Raw genomic sequence first — 25367 nt, 5'->3', positions numbered from 1 at the left:
GAATAAATTAAATGCAACACACTGTTTATTTTCCTTTTACACTGATCTATCCTGATGTAAATCCTGATATAAAGACACTATTTTGTGAAACTCAGGCCCCGGCCATTACAAATTGCACTTCAGCACTATAAAATAAGCCAAGTGATGCAGGCAAATACAGAAAAGATACAAAATGCACACTGGGGAAAAGCAAACACATTACGCATGAATTCACTTACTTATTGCAGTATGAATCAATGCCCACAGATATACAAGTAAATACACACTCACATATTTTCTATAAAGGGGAAGACAACACCAGCAGCACTGTGCAGTGACTCAGAAGAGAGGCTGCCCTCCACCTATTTTTCAGTTAATCATTCCTTCTTTTTCATCTAAAATGTCACTTTTCTTCGTCTTCTTTATCTCTTGCTCACAATTATTCTATTAAGATTAGCGTTTGGCTTGCGACACAGAAAAGCATATGTCTGGCTGACAGGACGAGCTCTGTTGATTTTTATGAGGTGAAAGAGCTCACACCCTCAGAAGCAAAAACCGAGCACACAGTAAGCTCCAGAAATACACAGAGTATTGCTGGCACAGTAGAATCTGTTCACACTGTGCAGTGAAAAGGAAGGAGAAAAGATTGATGGAGGCAAAGAGAGGGATAGAGGTAAGGGGGAATTAAAAAAAAAAAAAAAAAAGTAGACCGGCCACCTAAATAGACAAAGGACAACAAGAGGGAGTGAAGGAGAAATGTGTGTTTAAATTGAAAGCAAAGGGAGAACAGTTCAGATGCTGGATAAAAGGCTGCACCTTCCTACCCGTTATCACTGTCGAACAATCTCTACCTGCAGAGGTGTGATGGAGAGAGGAAGAGAGATGGAGGGATGAATGCATGATAGAGGAGTGTTTATAAATGAAGTCGACACCAGTGGGATGCCTCGGTGTTATTTTATTATGACTCAGGGAAAAAAAAAAAACTGATTGACTCTCCAGATCACAGGAGATAAAAAGTTTCTTGGAATGAAAATAAATCATCACACAATGACAGAGCCAAACAGCAACTTTTTATGCAATAAACAGCTGTGTCCCTTCACACACTAAATAACTGCTGTGGAGATCCTAGAAAATGGCTACCTTAAGCACATCATCACCAAATTAGCTTTGCTTTATTTAATGGTTAGATTCAGGGATAATGACAGCCTTTTCAGACTGACCGCGGCAGGCAGAGTCTGGTGGAACTGAGGGCTTCAAGGGCCTCACTCAAGTGCACTAAGGTGACGGGTGGTATGGAACAAGGTTCAAATGATGCCGTTTCATCTCCTCTTCCAGATTCAGTCAGTCTGGGGACGAAAGCTTTCCTTCACAAGCCACGTCTTGGCATCCTACAGGACTGCCAGATTTTGAGAAACCGAACTTAGTTGAATGTTCCTGTGATCTTACAAGTTTGGGAATATTTATCAAATTTATCATCTTTGCTAAAATATGTGTTTTCTCTGCATCCAAGTACGACATGGAGAACAACTCTATTTTTAAAAAGGGCAGCAGAAGAGACTGAAATTGTACGTGTTAAATGTGCCAAATTATTTGAGATTTTCTCTTTTGAATGAGAGAAACTGAAAACAAAGTTACTTAGAGGTCAAAACTCAATCCAACATCTAATATATTGTGCTTGGTCTTCGATTAAGGAGACAATCTGCCAGTTAAAATGTTTTTATATTCTTGTGATTTATGCTTGGAGAGCATCAAGCAAATTACTTTGATTCTCCTTTGATCAGTATGCTAGACGGGAATTTGGAATAAAAAAGAATATTGGTTCAGTTTCTGTGGGCCCATGTGTATGAGTGTGAGTGGGCATTAAGTGTTTTATTTTAGTATGAGCACATCCAGAGGGATGCATTATGAGATGAGGTATTTTTGTACCTCCACAGCTGTTGAATACAGACACAGCTGCATGGCAAAATGTGAAACTCAATAGCAGGAGAAAATTGATGTTATGTTTTCAAATGAACATAATCAAAGCAAACCTTTTGCCTGTCTTTTCAGTGAAGTTTTACTGAAAACACTTGATTTCCACTTAAAAGTGCGACATGTGTTTTTATTTCTAGCTCCTGCACTTCTGTTTTCTAAAATCAGCTTAATTTTAGTTCTCTGGTCATTACTGAATCACAAAGGGTGCAATAACAAGGAATCAAAGCCAGATTTCCTGCAAGCAACTCAGCCAAAAGGTCAAAATCTCTCTCCTGCACAGGAGACATAACTCAGTGACTCATGGAAGAATGAGTACAAAGATAGCGAGAACTCTTGAGAATATTCTGTGGAGATGTTGATAAAAAAAAAAAAACTAAAACCAAGAGAAATTAAAACAGAAAATTGATCACACAGTACTGAAGGTTAAGAAAACATAATTATGGTACCAGGTTTTTTGTAAATAGGAAACCGAATGCCTCTTGTAAACACATTATGTCTAAAACCCAAAATAATTTTTGCAAAAGATAGCCATGCACACACATCAACTAGATTCTACAGCCACAAGATAAAAGCCATTTTTAAATATCAACTAATAATATCACAACAAAATACAAGAACTAGTGTTATACAAATCCCATTCCTAATAAAATTGCAGTGGGTGAAATAATGAGATTATTTTCAATAGGTCTAGCATTCTATCAAATGAACATTTATCATTATATTAATGTCTTGTTACATGGACATCTACAGCCAGTTGGATTTGCTCAAGTTTGAGCTGAGAAGAGGGGAGGTGAAGTGAGGTGTGGTGTGGTGAGGAGAGAAGATATACAGTAATTCTGCTGGTGTGACATTTTCCCATAATCCCTCTCAAATACCATCAGTGCTAGGAGACAGAACCACACAGAGATGGTGGGAGGAGGAGAAAAGGAAAAGCTTCAATTCTAATACATTTGTTGGCTAAGAAACAGCTGAAAAGTCACATATTAACATTTAACTGTCTGTCTTTTCTTGTGTTTGTATTTAAAGGATCTTACAGTAGATCAAAGAAACTGTTGTGTCAGTCATCATCATGAGTAATAATAAGGCATGAACTGAATTTAAAGAATGTGTGAGCTTCCTAACCAAATCCACTCATCACACAAACACATCACTCACAATCAGAAAAGGTGCATCAACCACTGTAAGAGTACACACAACAAAAATATTCATGCTTTCTAATCTAATTCCCCACTCCGTGACAGTGTTTCTAAAGTCATTCGTCTGAATGTTAATGTGTGTACAAGTGTGTCGGTTTCACAGTTAAACACTCTTTCTGCGGCCATCTTTCTATCTCCCAGGCCTCCGTTTTAGGATGAAGCTATCCGTTGCAAAGAGGTAGGCATCACACATCACAGTTATTATCCCAAGGTCACACACACACACACCTACACACACACGCACGCACAAATAGATAGGCCACCTCAGAAAAGGAAAATAACTACAATGGGCAATTTACCCAGAACAGGCAGGGATGATGGCCAGGACACAGATGCATGCGCGCACACACAAACACACACCAACACACAGCTGTGCCTCAGGGCCAAGGTTCTGGCAATGCATCATTACCCTCCCTTGGAGGTGATTTTATATCCCAGCATGCATTTCTCATGTGGAGAGGAAATTACCCCTGGGCCGTGCTGAGAGCCAACAGAGTGTGTCCTCTTTCCTCTAACCGTCTCCCTCTCTTCCTTCCTTTCTCTTTCTTCAAATCCCTGGTTCACCCTGTGACTGTCACACCCTTACACCCCTCCTGTCCTTGCTGTCTCTGCCTGAGTCACCCAGCTACCAAACTATTCTTTCATCTGTCTCACAGTGCCATTTCGATCCCTTCCCCATGTTTGATGTATCACACAGATGAATGACAACAAGATATCGATGGCCTCTGTAACTGCTGGTCCTCTATGAACATTTTTAACAGACAAAACAATTGTCTATAACCAAAACTAGTTAGTTTACTAGTTGTTACAGTCAATTATAGAATATATCTCAAACATTTGAAATTCAACTTTACATGGATGTAAAAACAATGTTGTTAAATGGGACCAATAGAGAAACACAGTCAGCAGTGTCTTTGTAATAATCCTGTGACATAGTCACAATTCTGTAAGACTGTAGAAAGGATTTTTCAGTACAATTGCAAGGAATTAAGCCTGCTTTCTATGGTTCCACTTGTAGCAGTTGCATTTCTTATTATGCAGTATCCTTGCCTTGTTTGTCTCTATCCATAGAGCTAAAAAATTCAATCCAAAATTTAGCATTTAACCCATGTTGAATGTTGTATCTGCGTCTGCTGTGATAGAGCGCTGTCCTGTAACATGTCTTACCAAACCAAGTATCTCAATGAAAGAGTTATGTATGAACCGTATGCATCACAAATGGCAATGCACTTACAAACAACCAGACAACAGACACACTAAAGAATACAGGCGCATGTATCTCCATGTACAGACACCCAAGTGAAGAACAAGAACCGTTAATGCATAATAACTCCCTTCTTTGTTTTTTTAAGAACACAAACTCACACTTACATGTCATCGTCCCTTAGAATACATGACACATTGCACTGCATTAGTCACTTGTTATCACATGTGAATATCACATACACAAATGTACACACACTTTCCCAGACATGCACAGAGTCACTGATGACCACTGCAGCCTTGATAAAGTGATGTGTTGAGGTTCTGCGCCAACCGACTCTGACAACATATAGCAAGCCGTGTCAATGACACGTCACACCAGATCACATCATATCAAGGTACTGTAAATAGCAATTTTGTGTGACCATTTCAAATGTATACAGCAAACAGTGGGGGGGGAAATGGGGATTTTCTCTGTGTTTTACTGTTCTTGCCACAAAAGCTTTACCATTTAGATTTTTATAACTTTTATTTATTTTTCTTATGTACAACCTTCGAGCTTTTTCTTAACATCAAATATCACTGACACAACAATCATGATCATTGGATGGATGCATTTTGAATTTCTGGAGAAAATGTATATAAGCAGTTTGATTAAAATAAGGGATGAATGAATTATCTCATCTTGAAATGTCTTGTCTTTGTTTTAATCACATCCCAGCCATTGAAACATAACTGCAGTCTTGTTTTTGATCAGGTTGTTACAATTTTTCTTGCCGTCAGCCCTAATTCCTGAAACACACTGAATGTCCCTTTTAGCTACCGTAACTTACCCTTTATGACGTTTTTGGACCCACGGTATTAAATGCCTCCTAAGCTGTAAACGTTGAAACAATAACCAAAGCCCAAACCTCCTTGGTCCTTTATTCCCATCTTCCTGGAGCCAATGTTTATCTCCCTCTTGCATCGTTCTCTCCTCCTCTTTCCTCTACTTTTTCAGTCTCGGGTATTCGTTACACCCGAAACAAATATCTATTTGAACTATCTCTTATCTAAATTGCTCCCGCTCCCTTTTATTATTCCCTTTTCTTTTTGTTCATTAGTTTTCACTTTCTTTTCTGCCTTCATCTATTCTGTCCACCTTTGCTCATCATTACACTTCTTACATTTTAATATTCAGTTTTAACAAGGCGACACAGTGGGGTTTAAACTCCCTTTTCACAGTGAGGGCTTAAAGGAGAACACGTAAACAAAACATCAAGGCAGATAATTATCTGCATTAGCACTTTTTCTCTGTCATTCTTCTTTTTAGCTGACGTCCTCCATTTTGACTGTTATCTACCATCCAGCCTCCATTTTTCTGTTTCAAAAATCAAATTCTCCTCCCTCTCTCCTCTTTATACATGATCTCTCCCCCTACCCTCCTCTCCTGTGCTTCCTTCCCTGTGGCTTCATTCTCACTAATTCCTTCTCCCTCTCCTCGTACCCATCTTAACTCCTCTTTCTCCCCGTCTCTTCTCTTCAGTCGCATCCATTAGCAGTTATTGAGTTTTCTCTTTGTGTCGCTTTCATCACCTCTGCCCTATCATGCTCCCTCCTCTGCAACTGTACAGGCCTGTGTTGCTGCTGCAATACATCCATGCACGGATTACTGTAAAAAATTTCACAATTGTCACAGAATATGCAAACAAATTATAGTAAAATATACATTCTTCTCGTCATAAACACAAAAACACACTAATACAAGCACACGTAACCTCTGCCCTAACTCGGAGTTCCTTGTCTCTAATAGCCGCTAACTCATTTAGCACTTCATGTTAGCTCAGCTAGATCCAATTACAGCAAGAGAGACAGAGAAGTTTGAGTAGGAGGCTATTTAACCTCCTGACAAAGAGAAATGTAGCACATGGCTCCAATTCAATCATATTAAGAACACAAAGATGACTGCACAGTGGAATACAAAAGGCAGCCTTTCTGCAAATAGCGTGTGAAAGATTAACTGATCTCCAAAAGGCACAACATTAAAGATGAAAGAGTCTTTTAAACATTAGGATTAATTTAAAATTTTTAGAAACACACTTACTCATCAAACATAGCTTTTACAATCAGCAGCCTCAGACTTCTTTAAGCAGCTATATAGACTCTGAAAAGTATGCGGAAAGCAAAAGAAGTCAGCTATAAGAGGTATGAGAGGTATGAGAGGTAACTGTTTTTATCATTTCATCATGCAATCAAGAAAAAAAAAAACAGTAAACGGTTCAGTTTAGGTCAAACTGAAGCCTGGAAGACAAATGATCTGTTATCAAAGCAAATCTGAACCCCCACTGACTGAGTCAGTGGACTTTAAAGTTGTAATTCACTGTTCCATTGTGCAGACACACTTGCAGAAAAGAGCTTCATGGAGAAGGTATTATCATGATCATAAAGGTAAAAAAATAAAATACACCCTCAAAGCTGCAACAAGCAAATGTGCATTTGGAGAATAAAGGGTGCATATTTTCATGGCAGAACGCCTCTTCAACTGTTCAGTACAGAAGTGGGTCAATCATGCTTAGTGCTTATGTTTTCACTGGTCAGGGTAAGAATGGATCGGGTGGAATATCACAGGGCAGTGCACATCTATAAAGGGAAAATGTGCAAATATACCAAAACAAGAAGTGACAGAGTCGTAAGTGGCCACAAAAAAAGTCAACAAGCTTTAAAACTTAGCAAAGGGAGTGCAGCAGAGTACAGGTTGTTTGGGGAGCCCTAACATGTGGTTTTGGAGCTCACGTGGATGCTGGCCAATGCAGCAGAGAAAAAAAACTGTTGCCACCTCATGATATTTGACTTGACTGGTACATTAAACTAGACAGGCTGCAAAACTGTTTACCTGTAAAATGCACACACCTGCATCACCTATGTGTTAGGTCTTTTTAAAAAGAAATTCCAAGTCATATTGAATTAACTATGAAAAAATGTCTCAGACGGGTGTGTTTCGAGTCCAACATTGGATCAAACAGCAGATATAAAACTTACAAAGAAGTTAGTCTAAATGAGCAAACATGTACACACGATCTCACATAACTTTTAAAATGGTTCATAGTTGTTCAGGAAGATTAAACCACAAATAGAGCAAACACATACAGAGTAATTTCTGCATTGTACTGTAATGCCTGGCAGCAAACAAAGAAATATTCAAAAATGTATCTCCAAATTTGTATTGAATATTAATAACTGTGTGCGACACAGTTAGTCATCCGGTTTACATCTTGTTCTCCAGATTTTCTTATAGAAATGTAGTTTTACTTATTCCTATTTTAGTCTGCCTATTAAGTGCAGCCCATACAAGATGTCGCTCACCACACAAGTTATTAGCTTAAACTAATTTGCAATGACTGTCCCTAAATGAGTCTATGTCACAATGCATACATATGTAAACTATACAATTCTTTGAACTCAAAAAAAAAAAAAATACAAAGTGCAGGGCAATGAAATGCACAAACTTTGCCTTAATGGTAATGACAATTTACCTTAGGGTACAACAATGGAAACATGATCTGGATATGCAATCCACAAAGTGCAGAGAGCAAACAAGAAATGGTTAAAAAAAAAAAAAAAAACATTACATGAATAGAAAAAAAAAACGAAAAACAGAAAATGAACCTCCAAGATTTTCTCCCTTAAGTTAAAAGTTTCTGTGTTTGTTTTACAAAGTCAATAAAGTGGCAAAATAAATACCACAGTTTGGGAATTCTGTTTCATTTGCTCAATTTGATCTAAATTTCACTGTGTGGAAACATGAGAATGTGTTGAGCGAGTCCGTCACAATGCATCAATAACGAACCATTGTGGCCTTATTATGAATAAAATACATTTTCACAAGAATCTTGTGGGGAATTCTATGTTCATTTGGCTGCATACATGTAATGTGATCATTCTTTCTCCATCTTTGCTATTCTTTTTAATAACTCTTGCCCACCCTCTCTCTTACTGTTTCAACCCTTTCAGTCTATTTCTCTTCTTTCCGTCTCACTTCCTGCGATTGATAGCTGCTGCTGAGACTTGATCTACGTGTCTCATTCTCTCTTAGTCTGTAATTAAAGGAATTATAGATCAAGAGCCCTCTGTAATATATAAATAAAGAGGGGAGAGTGAGCTTTGCTTAATTGCAAAGACAAGACAGAAGTGATCACAGCCCAGTAGGACTCTTTTACACTCAGCGTGGTACCAACTGAGGTGAAAGAATTTTGAATGTAACCGGTGTGTGACTGGAGTTACGCTTCGTTTCATTAATTATTCTGTTTTAATACATATGGGTAACATTTGGTTTAAAAAGAACACACATACACACACAAAAAAATGTACTCGATCCTTAACTTAATGTTGTCTAGAATATGAATAAAATTACTGTCATTGACCTGAACTTCTGAAAGCTGTTTTCTTTAAATAAAGAAAAAGCTGTGCTTTTTGTATCTGCTGAATTTTCTAATTCAAAATTGTGATTCTTTAACCAAATAAGAAACAACTGTTTTAATGCGACAAATTACATTGGGCCTCATGCAAGAACGTTTTGGTATTTTTATTCTAAATTTCTCTCACTTTTTTCATACGAAGGTCTCGTACGAACACGCCACGTCAGATTCAACAAACGCTCTTAACTTGGGAAAAAGTGTGGAAACGACCTGCGTAAATGATGAATCCCACCCGTGCGTATTTAAGTGCACGTGCACGAGGATAGTAGATTTGCATACTCCACGCCCAAAATAATACCATATAAGGCAACACTTTCTCTCTCCTGTGCCAGGAAGTGTTGAGTGCTGAGTCATGAGAATGGCATCAAGGTGACAAAAGAACAACTTTACGGGCTCTGAGACTGAAGTTCTGCTTTCAGAGATCCAAAAAGGAAAATCTGTCATTTTTAGCAGTGTCAGCAGTGGAATTACGGGACCTGCTAAAGCCAAGAAATGGGAAGCTATTACGAGTGCTGTTAATTCCGTGTCACCTGTAGTTCGTAATGTCACCGAAATAAAGAAGAAATGGTTTGATATGAAAATGGCTTAAAAAAAAAAAAATAACGTCTCGCCATGGCCAGGCGCTCAATGACTGCAACTAAAGCCGTGCAATCCGTTGTTGCCTCATCATGATGGCTCTTTGATGGGGCGGTCCATGAGGGGGGTCTTCTGGCACCACACCTTCTGGTCTGCCTGGGCTGGTTCAGGTAGTGGGAGACCCTCGTTCATGGCAATATTGTGCAAATCTGGCATGCCTTCTCTGGGCTATAGAGCAGTTTGCCCCCCGCTGTATCGAGACACACCCACCTGGCCTTCAGCTCACGGATGCTGTGATGCATATATGTGTGCAGTCTATTGCTCCGATTACGTTTGGCAGTCCAGCCAAGGCATGAAAGTCCCTCTTAATTTGTACTTGTTGGACAGCGGTGTATGGGAATTTGTTGTACCATGGGTGATAAACTGATGAGAGCTTTGATGACCAAGGGGAGCGCACGACTCACAGAGGACTGGGACACACCCGATCTGTCTCCAATCTCCCTCTGAAAGGTTCCAGTGGCCAAAAATCCAAGGGTGGTCAATTTGTGCATAATTTAAGTTAAACAGAATAATGTCAGCATCATTATGGGGTATAATGTATATATATATATATTTATGTTTGCTTCAAAGTAGCTTAATATACAATCCATTAGTCAAGCAAACTTGATTCGAATAACAGCGGACTATTTTACGAAACTCCTACAACAGGTCTGGATCGTAAATGTGACCCGCTCTGGCGAAATGAGTCGGAAGTCGCAACGTTCTATTTTGAGGTACGGGCAGATAATGTGAAAAAACAATGGATTAAAAAAAAATTTTTTTTTTAGCCAATTTCAAAGAATAGACATTAAAAAACAATCTCCCAAAGTTGTATAGTCCATATAATTGAGGAAAGGCATGTAAATGACAATTCAAGTTGACTTGCAAGTTGTATTAAATGCGTTAAAATTTAACAGGTTGAACAAATTCATCGACTCCTCTCCCGTTAACGTCTACCGTTCCTATTACCTCTGAGGATTTCCCTTTACCTCTGAAACGTCTCTATCTCTGCTCACTTCATTAAACCAATCAAAATGCTTAAAAATGTACACACACAGTGACACAAAGGCCCACAATAGGCGGGAAGTCACGTTTCGAGTGACTGGTGCACGCGATTGGTCCAGCCATCACTCTTGTCAAACTAGCTATCTGTGTTGGTGTAGCCTAAACTAATCGTAGAAAGTCTCTCAATATTCGTCATTGTCAAAAAAGTCATCGTCTTATTACAATATTAGTATCATGTAGTACTGTAGTATAGTGTAGCGTGTTGATCTGTGTTTTTGTTTTAAAATGTCATTCGCTAAAGAAAGTAGAGTCGCGAAAGCTTTAAACTCTCGTGGCGTCCAATTTTAGCTCTGCTGCTGGACAGCATGACTTGCTAGCGCTAGTTACGGATTTTTTTACTGAGGTGATATCTTCTGAAGAAGAAAATGACAGCGATGTCGAAGACTCGGATATGGAAAAGGAGCAAGAATTCGCCACTCATGTGGAAGATGACGATGAAGTCATTGAGCAACCTGTGACTGATATTAATGAGGTGACGAGGGCTATGTCGAGCTGTGGAGCAGTGTGTGTGGGAACAAAAATAAATATTTTCTAATCATTTGGGCTTCAGTCTGGTTTAATACCATTTTATATGTGTACAAATGCCTTTGGTAAAATTAAGCTTTAAGATAAAGAGTTTATCCCCTTAAATTCACAGGATTTTGAAAGCTATCAACAAAAAAACGGGCAAAAAACTTTAAACGCGATTTTCTCAGGTTTTCAATCGTAAAAAAAGGGTGGAAGATCATAAATCAAATGGCCATATTTTGAAAACCATCCAACGTATGACTTTGACTATGGTATCATTTTAAAGCTTATTTCCATTTCTTTCTTTTGATACCAAAATCTCAATTTTGACATTTGGGTCACTGTGACTCATTTTGCTGGATCAGGTCACAAATTCTGTTCGTACCTGAAAGAAAACGTAAAATACGAAAAGATTGGTGAATGAGCAAATCCTCTTAAATCATTCGTACGCACGACTTAAGAACAAATCTGTGCGTACGAACGGTTGTTGCATGAGGGCCATTGTCTTCATGTAGAGTGAACCTGTCATAGTGTAATAATTTAGGACAATCATGTCTACCTAAAACTGATCAGGAGATTTACTGACGTGTATTTGAGCTCTTAGCCTCAGATGCGTTTGACAAAATATGATACAAAGGTGTCAGCAATAAGTCATACTTCTATTATTAGTAAAGCAATCACAACACAAAGTCAGAGAAGTTTATGTTCTGAGAGACTTCACATGGCTCACTTTAATAAGGCCATTGGTGAAAATGTAGTTCCGTGGCTTGGGTTGGGTTTATGTTAGTTTTTTGTCAGAGTTACTATAAAGTTTAGCTGTCAGTGGTTATGGTTAACAAAAGTCTTCAGGGACTGAATCAGAATGAATAAATTAGTGTAACTGCATGCATGCATTTGCCCTGGCAAATTTATTTATTTTAGTTTGCCTCACACATCAATAGATCAGTTGATTGTCCCTGTTGTCCAATTCAATCAGCTTTTAAGCATCCTGTGCATCAATGCTGTGGTGGTGGTCTAATAAACCTCTGAAAAGATAAGTATACACACATACAGATGCAAGCAACACACACTCTGCACCACTGCTTTCATCTTACCTCGGGTCTTTTTGAATAGAGTCGATAGAAGGAGAACGCTGCAGGCTGCCTTCAGGCGGCAGGGCCGGTCCAGATTTGCTGTATGGAGATTCCACCACTGAGGGGCAGTACTGCAGGGTGCGGTAGGGGTCCGCCACATAAGGATCTGAGCCATATACGTCTCCGCTTCCACTACCTCCGCTTGAGGTGTATCCTGGCCCCACTGTCGCATAGTTGTTCCCTCCACGGCTGTAGCTTCCTGTCCCCGTGCTGTGACTTCCTGAGCGCTGCAAAGGGACGGAGTCGACACCAGGGGAGGAGGGTGCTATGGTGGGAAAGTAGGGACAGAGGACATAACTTAGGTCACGGACCTGGTTATGGACACGCACGATTAGGTCTACAAAGGAGAGTGAAGGTGGGGAGAGAAGGAGAGGAAGAAGGAGGTGAAGAAAAGTACAGGAGAGGAAAGGAAATGCAGAGAGGCAAACATAGCAATGAACAGGTTGTTAGGGAAAAACAACTCCAAATGGACAGAAAGAAAATATTTCCTAAAAATATGGAAAAAAAAGTTTAACATCAATCAATTACCACAATGACACACTGATATTTCCAAAATATACACAGTCCAATGCAATTCTTCAGAGTTGTACTGTGAAGAATATTGCGTATGGTAATTGTTGTTGGAGACGAATCAGGACTAAGAAGTGCAATAACATTTTCCCCATATGCCAAGCGCACTATAATGTTTGCTATGCCACTTAAATGACTCGCCCACCTGTCATCAAGATGCAATGAAAAATATTCACTTTCCGAGAATAGCGTGTGTTGACAGCAATGGGACAATCACTGAAACAATAAGACCTCTGCTTAGTGAGTAAAAAAGACTACTGTGAAAAAACACAATGTAGAAAATGAAATATAATAGAATATCAAGCTTCTGTATTTCTCTTCAGAGGGATTTGGATATTGAATGCGAGTTTGCCTGGGGATGAGAGCAGCCCGCACTGGGAGGTTAGCTGTCACCTTCCTTCTCTGTTGCAATGGACTGATGATATATCAACACACTAATGTGGGTCTGGGGATGTCTTTCTCTGCTGAAAAAAATACTAAGACAGACTGAGTAAAGGGAGGAGATCTCAGCTGTCTTTAAAACCAAGTTATGTGCAAACTGAAACACACACATTCAAAAACACTATAAATCTGTAACTCAGACACTAAGCGATAATTCAGAGCCATAAAATCAAGATCTATCCACGTGACTGACTAAGGCTTTAACTCAGGCCAAAGAGTCTCCTTACATAGAGAATCAGCCTTTAAAACATATCTGCTTCGGGCAATCCTCACACAAGAGAGCGCACGCACGTAACATATACATGCATGATGTTGCCATGCATTTTGTATACAAACATGATCAATCATATAAGTTTGTGGATGAATTAAATAAAAAAAAAAAAATCACGGGACTATAGGTCATTTGAACGTGAGTGTGAGCTAAGGTTGAGTGTCTCATCATTATGTGACCGACAAACTTGCTCTTTAGCGCTGTCTTGAGTGCTGGCATTTACTTGACCTTCACAACCCTCTTACCGCTCTCCTCTTCATCCTTCTCTCTCTCTCACACACTCACACACACACACACTTACAGACATCTGGCCTGCCTCATCTACAGTGTGTACGGTGCTTGAGGAAGATTGAACCATCTCATAATTGTTTTCCAAAGCGCCTATTGAGATTTTTATAATTTGGCCCTCTAGGAGTGGCAAAAGGACCATTTTGGATGATTTAACTACATTAGCATATTCCTTTCCCGACTTTTAAAATCGGGTTTAAAAAAATTCTTTGCCAACGAGACAGCATGGGAGGCTGTGTGAGCCTTTCTCCTGATGCCTCAGATTTGATAAAGATCCTAAGAATTCAGCAGGAAAAGAGAAACAGCTGAGAAATGAGGGCCAGGGCAGCAGTTTAAGAAAGAATAAATAAATCAGCCAACAGTGGGGAAAGGGAAGAAGGGTAGAGAAAGGTAATGAAGCAGAGTTACTCCCATCAAAAAGCAAATCTCTGTCTTCTCTATACTCTCTAAATGGTGTCTGTGGTGAGTCTGTCGTTCTGAACGTCTCATTAGTAGCTGGGGCTTGAGGCTAACTTTGCCAGCGTCAGTGTGCACTCTCTAAGAGACTTGACACCCGCATCGAACAAATCTCAGAGCAACATAGAAGGTGGAAGAACAGCAAAAAGAGGACAGAAGGACAAACAGTGTCAAATTACTTTATAGTTTGTGCTGTGACCAGAGAATGGGACTATTTTTGGTTGCAAGCTGAAAAAAAGAACGGAAGCAAAGCAGAATTACATGATAAGATGGTAGGAAACACAGATAGAGACATGCTCCTAGCCAGTATGCTGCTTTAGCTCTTTCTTTTGTTTTCACATTCCATTACTTTGTAGTCAGCTGTTCAGTGCTTCTCTATGCATTTAATTTCCTTCTTCACTCAATCTTTCAATGAATGATGTGCTGCTGAATTTACCATTTGCTCTGGTAATGGTGTGTTCTGACTAATGACTTGACCTTTGAGTCCAATACACCCTATATCACTGAATTTATAAATCTCTGAGAATGTGAGATGGCTGGAGTGCCCAATTTAATTCACAACCTTTTCATTTTGCAAACAGACAGTTATGTAACACAGGCTTGCCTTTATCAGAGTCAGGGTGGATTTAGAAATAAGACTGAAATCAGACCTGACCTATAATAGATAAGTAAATGTCATTGTCATTTCAGAGCTATAGGACAGTGATAGACCTTAGCATAATAAGTGTCCAAATGCCACACCTTCAACACCGAGTCAGACGTGTAGAGACAATCATGCTCATCAAAAATTAAAGTACAGAGAGCTCTCACAATTGTTAAGTGTGACATTGGTTCTTTCCAGTCCTCTTCTCTGGAAGTTTGCTGCGCTTGAACAGAGAGGCACCTTTTACAACTGTATCCTGCTGAACGATGCACAGGGAGCCCCTTAGTATTCCTTCACTCCTCTCTTAAAGTTAAATTCAAGTTCAATTGGGGGTTTAACCTTTTGGAGTAATTATATTTTGGACCAGTCCTTAAAAATTTGCTGAAGAGCAACAAAAGACAAATTTACTCCACTGTTTTATGAAATATCAAACTTATCAAGAAATGTGACTTACGTGTGTACCAACAGACACATGCCCACATGCACGTTCCACTAACACCTCCAATATCCAACGCTCTGGCACCGTGAAATTGTGTTTGAGAGGATATAAAAAGGCAGGAGTGTCTCTGTATTCCCTTGCTTCGGCATAAAGTAAACAAATCGCGGCTGTGCTCCTGCTGGCAGATTAGCGATGGGAAGGGAAACTCTATTAGTCATTTGACACAGTGATACCTCTGCAATTAGCCAGTCAGCCGAGAGGCTGCCTCGCTTAGAACAGGGCTGACTTTTTCTGTGGGCTAGGATAGGAAGCCCCAGCTGAATGCTTTAGAGATAGAGGGAGGGAGAAAGAGGCAAAATAAATACAGGGGGTGAAGCCAATCCTTTAAGATTTCCTCATCTATCCTAACTTCTCATTCTATCATCTCTACATTCATTTCTTTCAGACACATTTGTCTTCTCTTTTTCACCATCACTCCCCTCACTTACCCTTTTATCTTTCTTTGCTGCTTTATCTCTCTCTGTCTTTACTGCCATCCATCTTTTTTTTCACATGCACTTCCTTGGTAACCTCCTCTTGGAATCACTGCCCTACGTCGATTACTGTGGCTTACTATCACTCTGCTCCTATTCCTTTTTGTCTGTCATTCTGTATCCATCACCAATCCATTTCATGTCTTCCTCTCTTTCTTCCCTAACACCCCTCTGTCTGTCTATCTCTCCCTCTATTGGGGTTATAGTAGACTATGTGATCAGAGCTGAGGACATGTCCTTTCTCTCGACACGCTTCAGTGCTCAGCACGATTACACAAAGCTCTTCATACAGTCTACATCTCTCTCATGCAAACACTCATAAACACCAGAAGCACACAAACATGGATATCTAAATATGCAAGTGACTGACATGTACTGAACATGCATGTGCAGATGACATTGTTATCTAATGATTGGAGGTCATTTGACAGCATGTACATGTAACATTGCCTCGAGTAGCCATGAATAAAGTACACTTGCCAAGGCTAATACACACACTGGATGTGCAGAAGAGTGAGGATTTGTTTCTCCTCCCGTTTATCCCAGGGAGGGACTCCCGGCCAACATACAGCTCTTGATGTTCCTGAGCTGGAAGCACTGAAAATGCACACGCACAAAAATGTGCATGCACAGACAAATGCTCCCCCCCCCTCAGGAAGACAAAATTTTGTACAGCGTTAGCCATAGGAGGCTTGTTTTATGTCTTTCTCAGGGCATGACACTAAGACATAGCTGGGACTGCAGGCCAGTGACTTCTGCCAAATGTTATAATAATAATAATAATAATAGTCAAAGTCATAGAGAAATTAGTTTATTTTGTTATCATTATTTTTTCCAATTTTAGCAGTTCTTCTAACAAGGCATGGTCACACAAAGACACGTAAATCAGTCTGGGGTATTTGCTTTCATGTTCAGTCAATGAGGAACAGGGCTACTGTAAATGCAACTGGACAGACCTAAAACCAGTCAGAGCTATGAAGCCTGACACATGGCTGAACAGACGTATCAAAGCAAACTGATCCTACATTTAAGGTGCCGAAACTAATTAAATATTATAGATCCACATTATCATTCTGTCACTCGTCTTGAAAAAAATTCTGCATGTTTCAGCCTTTTCATGTTTTCAATGTCATAACAGTGAAAGATGTATGACTGATGACAAAAGACTTGAATCTGCCATGTTGGATGCACCCTAAACAAGAAATAGAAATATATCACACTTAAATTTGTTAGGTTGAGATTTTGGGCTTGTCTCAAATGTACATGTTACATTTCAGCTTTTTTTTTTGGTAGCACTGCAGCATGTAAACCTGTTGTAGAAGACCACAAAATAAAATCCAAACATGAGGCTGAATTGTGAGCCCAGCTGTTGAAACCTTTTAGGATTTGCAACAACAATGAAAAAAACAACCGGGAAACACTGACATAATATGCAATGTGATGTAACGTAATGAAAATTAATAAAATGCAAGAAACTGTATGTAACAATGAATAGTGAATTCATAATAAAAAAAAAATTAAAAAAAATAATAAAAATAAAAAAAACTCAGCAGGTATCAAAACTGCTTGATTTGTTGAAGAAATAATGAATTTTATGTTGACTAAATATCAGCATGATCTCAGAGGACAAAAATAAATGAATATTTCTTCCAAGTGTTAGGAATACATTACTGACGATAACACAAAGAATATGCTAATTATGTCAACCAAGATAGCATTGGGAAGATGGTGCGTGCGTGTACTTATGAACTTTGAGAGAGTGTGAGAGACAAAAACATCTATTTGGGAAATGCCATATGTTTTCCCTAGGGAAAAAGAAATTGGGCTGATCTTTCAAATAAGTCTGATGTGTTGAGCTGGTAATTAAGCTTTCTGAGGCCTCAGCACAATGTCGCTGTAAATACGGTACAGGTTTAAGCCACAGTGTAAGTCATCTGGATTGCATGTGAAGCCAAATGTTGTTGACTAAGTGCAACAGTACCATAGGTGATAGTTAATCTGTTTGAAAAGAGACTGCCGAAGAGAAATTTCATTCCCTTTCTGTTACTTTTTATTTCCTGCCTTAATTAAACTGATGGAAGACATTGACGTTCAATATAGTGCTGGCTTCAGTACGTCTGTGGGGGCTTTTAACAAGCACAACTGTTCCAAAAACATCACATTAAAAGTAAGTGGGAATAAACTTAACTCCATTAAAAGACCAGCGGGATCAGAGGCCAGGCAGAAATTGATCCCAGCAAAACAAATCATATCTAACCTGGCGACACAGAGGGAGAGTGAGCCTGGTGAGTAACATGTTAAGGTGACTAGGAAGATACCTCCGAATAGATCGAACTTCGCTGCACTGTATATGTAATGAACAAATATAAATAATTTAAATGGACAACTGACCTCAGGGTCTACTCAGGGTTGAATGGAAGTGTCACAAAGTGATGCTTAGTTTGCTATATCAACAGTTGATAGACTGCAGAGAGCACAAAAATGCAGTTAAGTTTTACTTTGACCTGTCATCGAGTTACTCTGACTGCTAATGCTGACCTTCATCCAGCGTTTTATCAGCTACAGTTATGATCAGCACTCGCTGGATATTCTGTGCAACCAATCACCGTCACATGCATGCTCAAAGCCTGACTGTCTGGGATTGCAGTGTTGGATAGCAGCGTAGCATTACTGGAAGCTTAAGGTAGACAGTAGTGGGAAAAAAAAAAAATGACTAAAGGATTGGACGGCGATCAGCTTTATTTTAGCCGATTGCTATCAACGCCTGGATTGGCCCAAACTTTAGGATTGGCTCAGGGAATGACTACTGATTAGCAGTAGTAACAGTGAATCCACACGCAGTGTGGTGTAATGAATTATTTTAATTTTTTGAGCCCTGATAGGAGAATGTACTTTACAAGAATTTAATTTTGGTGTTTTTTGTTTTTTTTAATTTATATCATCATTTTGAAATTCATTTGTATGTCTTATGTGCATGTAATTTAATCTAAGACCCTTTAAAGAAATCAAAACTGCTAATTGTGCTCATTAAATGCAAAAAGAACCATGTGAAAAAAAGACTCAATTACTAAATTACTATTGTAATAGCAGACTATCTTTACCCAGTGTTGTTATCCACTGTTGAGGTTTAGGATTTAGCTATATTCAGTTAAAATGTGCATATGTGGATGCAGGACAGTATGCATGTAAAATGCCTAAAGAATGAATCTTTAAAACTCCATCAACTTAACAGTAGCTGTACAAATCTACAACTAAATTGGCCATGATTAGTATGGAAAACCACATTTGCACACTGGAGAACATGCGTCAAATTAAAATAAGCCTTTTTCTCTTCATCTTCTTTGATTTCAGGGATCTGTCAATTTCTCTATTTAAGAGAAGATCTGAACTTTTCCTGCCTTCTGGCAAGAAGATGTACGGTAGGATGTGTGCACCTTCTCTGCCGACTTTTTTGTGTCACTCATCTCTTTGGCTTGTTTTCTCCTTTTCCAACCCCCCCTTATTAGGATGTCAGATCTCATTACAGATGGAAAGCAGATGATTCAAAGGGCAAAGCAGATTGGTTTGATGGTTTAGTGCAAGACCTTCCCAATATCTCCGTCTCTCCTTCTCATCACACTGGTAAGGCAGCCAGTGCCACAGGGCTGCAAATTCAAGCAAAAATAGTCCTGCTTTGGAGAAACATCATAACACACACACACACACACACACACAAACTTATGTAAGAGAGTTGATCCCTTGTCCTGGGAAATGCATATTATTTAGTTAGAAACGTAATGAGGGGCAGTGGGAAATGTGTGTTCTAATATTTTCTTTCATTTAAAACAAAAAGTTAGTGTCTATCACCACCACCAGGGCAGAACACTCCTATAATGAAGCACAGAGGCTACAATGCATCGAAGCAAAAACGTTAACCCTAACATTTATGTATTCATCAAGAACTTACAGTCATTAAACTGAAAACTAAGCTATGCGAATATTATCCTCCATTAACGTAAATGAACTGTGTATTTGGATACATATCTCAAATGAAAGACACCATTCACCATAACCGATAAACACTGAAGAAAAGCTTTTAATATGAGCAATGGGGCTCAAAATTTGCTCAGATCCTTCAATAAAGGTCGAGTTGCAACACGACAAAATAAATAAAACAGGAGTGTCTAAGGAAGTGTCTGTTGTAAATATAAGTGCTGTAAACATGCCACAAAATTAATACTACACACTTTTAGTCAAGATTTGGTCATCTGGTTCTACTAATGCTTTAAAAAAAAAAACAACATAGTTTTAGTTTAATTGTGGCTTGGTGATTAGAAGGCTGCTGAAGAATGTGTAGCCTCTAAATATACAGGAGGGAATGATGTTACCAATAGCTCAACCTTGTTACTAGAGGGATCTGACAAACATCAGCGGCATTCTCTCTGTTGTACCGAACCTACATGCAGGCCTAATATTAAGCTATTAGAAAGGAAAAGTGCCACATTCATTCAGAAATGCTCTTTTTTTCCAGTGTCATAAATACATACTGATATAAGGAGGGGATGCACAACAGATATACATATGTGTTAAAAAAAAAATAAAGCAAAAGGAAAACATGGTGAAAGACACAAAGTGTTACTAAAAAAAAAAACTAATAATGTGAATGTACGTCTGCATTAGAGACACTGTGGCCAAGCAGGAATAATCGCTTAAAATAGGCCACATTAACCTGCAGTCCTCTTGGGTGCTGGCCTGGTTTCATCTTGGAAAGAAATATATGTGTTGCAGCCAACATTGCATGCAAGATACAGATTCATACTGACATACACTGATACAACGTGGAGGCAGGAGCCAACAAGAATTCCATGTGTGTGCATGTGAGAGAGAAGTTTTACTAGATGTAGACATACTTCTGGCAGAAATAAATGGTAGCAACATACTTTTAGATTTCCGTCAGGTGCTTTTAGATTGTAGTGACAACATGGTTCATAAAACACTTGTACAAACAACTAAAGTAAAAGGTGAACTAAGCCGAGGGAGCAATGGAAGCTGAGCAGACAGGTAAACAAAACAAGGTCAAACTGATCCAACTGTCAAAGTATGTTGTCAAGCTGCTGTCCCCTTTCCTACATAACGCTAAATCGTGACAACAGGCCTGTTTGTTTAATTATGTTCCTGCGAGATGGAGGAGACTGACAGTTGTAATGAAGCTTCTTCAGATCATACCAAGATCACTTATTTGAAAACATAAATCATTGTGACGAAATTGTGGCACAATTCCCACAATTTAGGTTTAACCCACACAGAAAAAAAAAATAAATAAAAAATGCAACTCATTTAATCAGTGTCAAAAACCATAAGTGCAAAGAAGATTATCAGCAAGCGCAAAACTTTCCCAGCGAAGATTTCAGCTTCCTGAGCTTGAGGTTTTTATGAGTGCGTGCTTGCCCTCGCATCCTGTTTACTGCCTGTTCCATTTCTTTTCACCTGTCTCACAGTGCTAAACTAGGTCAGAAAACAGTAACAACTGGAAAAAAAAAAGAAAAACGTGCTTGTACAATTACAGTAACTTAAATTGCTGCTCAGCTCCTAATTAGATTTTAAGAGGTCAGTTAAGTAATGTGATGCCCAATGCTCCGAATTAATACAGTGAGCTTGATTTGAATGCCTGGTTTACACTACTCATATATTAGACCAACAAAGTGCACCTCATTTAGACCCACTGACTACAACTTGGGAATTTTTTATGTTTAATACTCACACAAACGTCTCCCCTCTCGTTCCAGCGAAGGAATGACTTATAGCATGAACTACATTGATCCATGCCAGCTTAATGAACCAATAATGTGAGCTTGCCATTGCCAAGAAAAGGCACTATGGCATAATTAATGACTTACAGCTGACTATGTCAGCACAACCCTTATCAGTTCATTATGTGCCATCACTCAGTGCTTTATGAGTCCTTATTAAACAACCCATTTTTTCCAATACACACTCTTTTAACATGCCTTTCAAACACACAGTTTTACGGCTCAGTGCTAATTCAATGGCACAGTGAGTTCAAGGTTCTGTCCGTGAGTTGGTCTGTAGATTTCTCCACTGTAATTATATGAACTAAAAATTGCACGACACCAACAAAGCTCATGTTGATATGATGTGATGGACTTATTGACAATTGATGGACAATTATTTCCAACAACATAAGACATCTATTGAAACACCCTTTCATAGTAAAAGTGCATTGAAACCTCAAGCGTTGCAATTAAATGCGAGCAGTCTAATCTGCACTCTATTGATTTTTGTAGAGGCAGTGCAAAATTTCTTTGTGAGTTTTCCTACCCTCCCATCTACTGAAACTACAAATACAAGCCACAATAAATTATAGATAACACAATCCCTGTACACTTCTGAAGCCCATTTATTCATTATTTTCGCCCTGCAAAGACAATGCTATTGCTGTACGTCGTGAAAAGTTCTGAAATTCACACAAAGCGAAAATCCAGACGACTATGAGCAAGCTCAATTATCTAACTTGGAAATGTACTTCAAAAGCTATGCTCTGCACTCCACAGCAATTCTCACATGCCTTTCAAGTGAGTCAAACTTATCAGCTCAAACACTGGTCTGGGGTGGCATATTTACTTCCATGATTCTGACCCAAATGCTAATGATAGCAATTAAGTCTAGGCTGGTTAATGACATAGAAGAAGCAGTGAATGTGGCGTGACCAACTTGGGTGTTTTTATACGAGTATGATACCATAATGGGATTAACATGGCGTACCTAAACCCACATTGAGATAAGCTCATTGAGGCTTTATTATAAATACACTGCTGGCAACAATGGAGTTGCAGAGGGAGCTGGTGAGAATAAGTGTACGTGAGTGTGCGAGTTTGATAGAAAATGTGCCAAACTGTGCTTCACTGCAAATTAAATAATGATGCACACAGGGTGTGTACTTCTAAATAACAAATGTTTGGTTATGATATTTCTTATTCTGCATTCATTATGTCTTTTCACAATCTTAGCACTGGCTGCAGTTTATAGTAACACAGGTGGGAATGCTACGCACGAAGACTTGACTAAAACATTAAAAACACTGAAATATTAATTTTGAGGAAAAACACACAGTCCTGACGAGTGCTGGTTTGTAAGATAGTTAGATAGATAGATAGATAGATAGATAGATAGATAGATAGATAGATAGATAGATAGATAGATAGATAGATAGATAGATAGATAGATAGATAGATAGATAGATAGATAGATAGATAGATGTGTGTGTGTGCTTGGTGAGTGATGCAGCAGGCTGTTGTCACCCTGACATGAGTCAGAAACATGGGTTTATATCATTGGTGTCGCAAATCAATGCAGGCGGAGGCTCATAACATCAGGACCATGCCAGGTACATTGTGAAATGTCAGTGCCACCAACATGCCAGATGGAAGTATGAAGTCATGCACTCCTGAAACTAACCAAGTCATTTTTCCAACTAAACAGACCAAAAGAACACGTGAATCCAAGACCAAACTGGAAGCGAAAACACAGAATGAAAATAAACCATAAAAATAAATAATAATAACAATAATAATAATAATAATAATTCGGCTTCCCTCTTAGGAAAGCCAAATGGGGTTCCTGACAGAACTGATATATTTGACACCCTCAGGTAAAGTAAAATGAACTGATTTAAATTCAAAACACACCCGTTGTCTTCTGATTCAAATTTATTCCAGCTCCACTCTTATGTTTGCATGAAAGCAGCTCCTTAATCTACATTCTTTCTTTCACCACGGGAAAATGATCTAATCCATGGCTAATGTGAAATGTGAAATGTCTAAATTCATCTCAAAATAGGGAAGCTGTAAAATATATTGTTGGTTTAACAAAATACAGACAGTTAGCGCAAAAACTTTTGGATTGTAAAACTTATCACTTATGAAGTGTTTTACCAGTGTTGTTGCGGTAGGGGCCTGTGTCCGGTCCCTGGCTCTGACTCAGGCTCCTCATGGGACCTTTGTTGTGGTAGACGCGCTCTTCATAGATGGGATCTATGTGGTGCTCTGGAGACCCCAAAGGTCGAAGGGGCTCTTGACTGTGCTGGCTACTGTAGGAGCCACGAGATCCTGTAAAGAGAAAGCAAAAAGATGTAAGGTGTGTAGTGAAAAATATTATAAATAAAAAAAAGGCAGAACAAGAAGGCACCTATGAATTGAGGCAGAAGAGGTGAAGTAGAGGACCGAGTGAGTTGATTGTAGGGCAGGAAGAAGAGAAGGACAGAAGAGGAGGCAGGAAAGATTAAAATCACAGAGGATGCAGAGGGTGAAGCGAGACAGACACATAATGTTAACAAAATAAAGTGCATTAAAGGTCGTCCAATCACTGGAAGGTTGGCGGTTCGATTACCACTCAAAAAAAGATTGGAGAAACTGACAGCTGGAGGGGTGACAGTCCACCTCCTTGTCATGGCCGAGGTGCCCTTGAGCAAGGCATCATACCCCCATGCTCCCCGGGCGCTGTGAATGGCTGCCCACTGCCACAGCCACCGCTCCAGGTTTGCACCTATCTGAGTGTGTGACCCTGTGCATGTGCATGTCAACAGGTGCCAACCTGGATGGGCTAAAAGCGGATGACAAATTTTGTGTGTATGCATGTATGCACGACAATAAAATCTGATCTTAATCTTAATGGGTAAAAGATAGCGATGATTAGAGATGGTAACAAAAACAAATACATTGAGAAAATAGTATGGAATCAACATCAGCAAACCAAACAATCAACCTGTTTGTAGACCTGTCCATTTCTACTTTTGTTTCACCGATGTAAAGTGAAAAGCAAAGGAATATGTGTGTGGTTGTGTGTTACTGTATCTGTTAATAAACAGGTTTATATGATGGGTAGGGAAAGAAGTAAGTTACAGCTGCACTAAATCAAAATAAAATAATAAAAATATATATATATATATATATATATATATATATATATACATATTTTTTATTATATATATATATATATAGAGAGAGAGAGAGACAGAAATATAGATAATGACGCCTCTGTATTTAATTTTCTTAATCTCAATGAAACATATTGTTTGTTCGTCAGCTGTAAAATAATGAGATGCAGTGTCTCTCTGCTTGTTCAGTCTTTTGCAGGAATCCCACAGACATAGGGCAAGGGAAAAATTGACAGCAGGCGTTTGTTCATAACACAGCAGAACGACTGCAAGACTGTGGCCTCCCTGTGAACACACAGAAATTAAAAACAGGAAAGAGTAGAAAAGGAGGACATTCGGGGAAGTCAAAAGGCAAGTCAGGAGGGCTTATCTGATGTGGCAGAAGATAAACTGAAAACGCACACACATGAATATATATGTGCAGACTATGAATGACCGAGAGAAAGAGAGATGATTCAGTGCAACTGATGTCTTATCATATCATATTAGGTCTCAGTGGAGTGCAAATTGTGTGTCAAGGATTTTCCAGAGAACGAGGAGCAGTTCTCCAGGATTCAAACCTCCGTGTAAGGCCATCATCAACTTAACCCAGTCAAAACCACTCAACATGTCAAATCATGTCAGAAATCAATGCTCAGGAGGTGTGTTGCTTTCTCAGCTGGACAAAG

The 25367-nt window shown here is 39.1% G+C and overlaps 1 protein-coding gene across 4 annotated transcripts in view; it reads right to left on the bottom strand.

Moving 5' to 3' along the window:
* The window catches only part of ctnnd2a (catenin (cadherin-associated protein), delta 2a), a 256392-nt gene that overhangs the window by 88951 nt on the left and 142074 nt on the right, over window positions 1–25367 (bottom strand). For all 4 annotated transcript variants that reach the window (XM_075452088.1, XM_075452090.1, XM_075452089.1 and 1 more), the window contains exons 11-12: window positions 23699–23872; window positions 12088–12391 (exon numbers count right to left, since the gene is read on the bottom strand). In XM_075452088.1, coding sequence (XP_075308203.1) covers window positions 12088–12391; window positions 23699–23872 — 478 coding nt within the window. The remainder of the gene's footprint in view (window positions 1–12087; window positions 12392–23698; window positions 23873–25367) is intronic.

This window comes from Odontesthes bonariensis, chromosome 20 (genome assembly GCF_027942865.1).
Source record: "Odontesthes bonariensis isolate fOdoBon6 chromosome 20, fOdoBon6.hap1, whole genome shotgun sequence".
NCBI lineage: Eukaryota > Metazoa > Chordata > Actinopteri > Atheriniformes > Atherinopsidae > Odontesthes > Odontesthes bonariensis.
The sequence above is the reverse complement of the archived record's forward strand: the minus strand, read 5'-3'. Positions and strand labels throughout refer to the sequence as shown.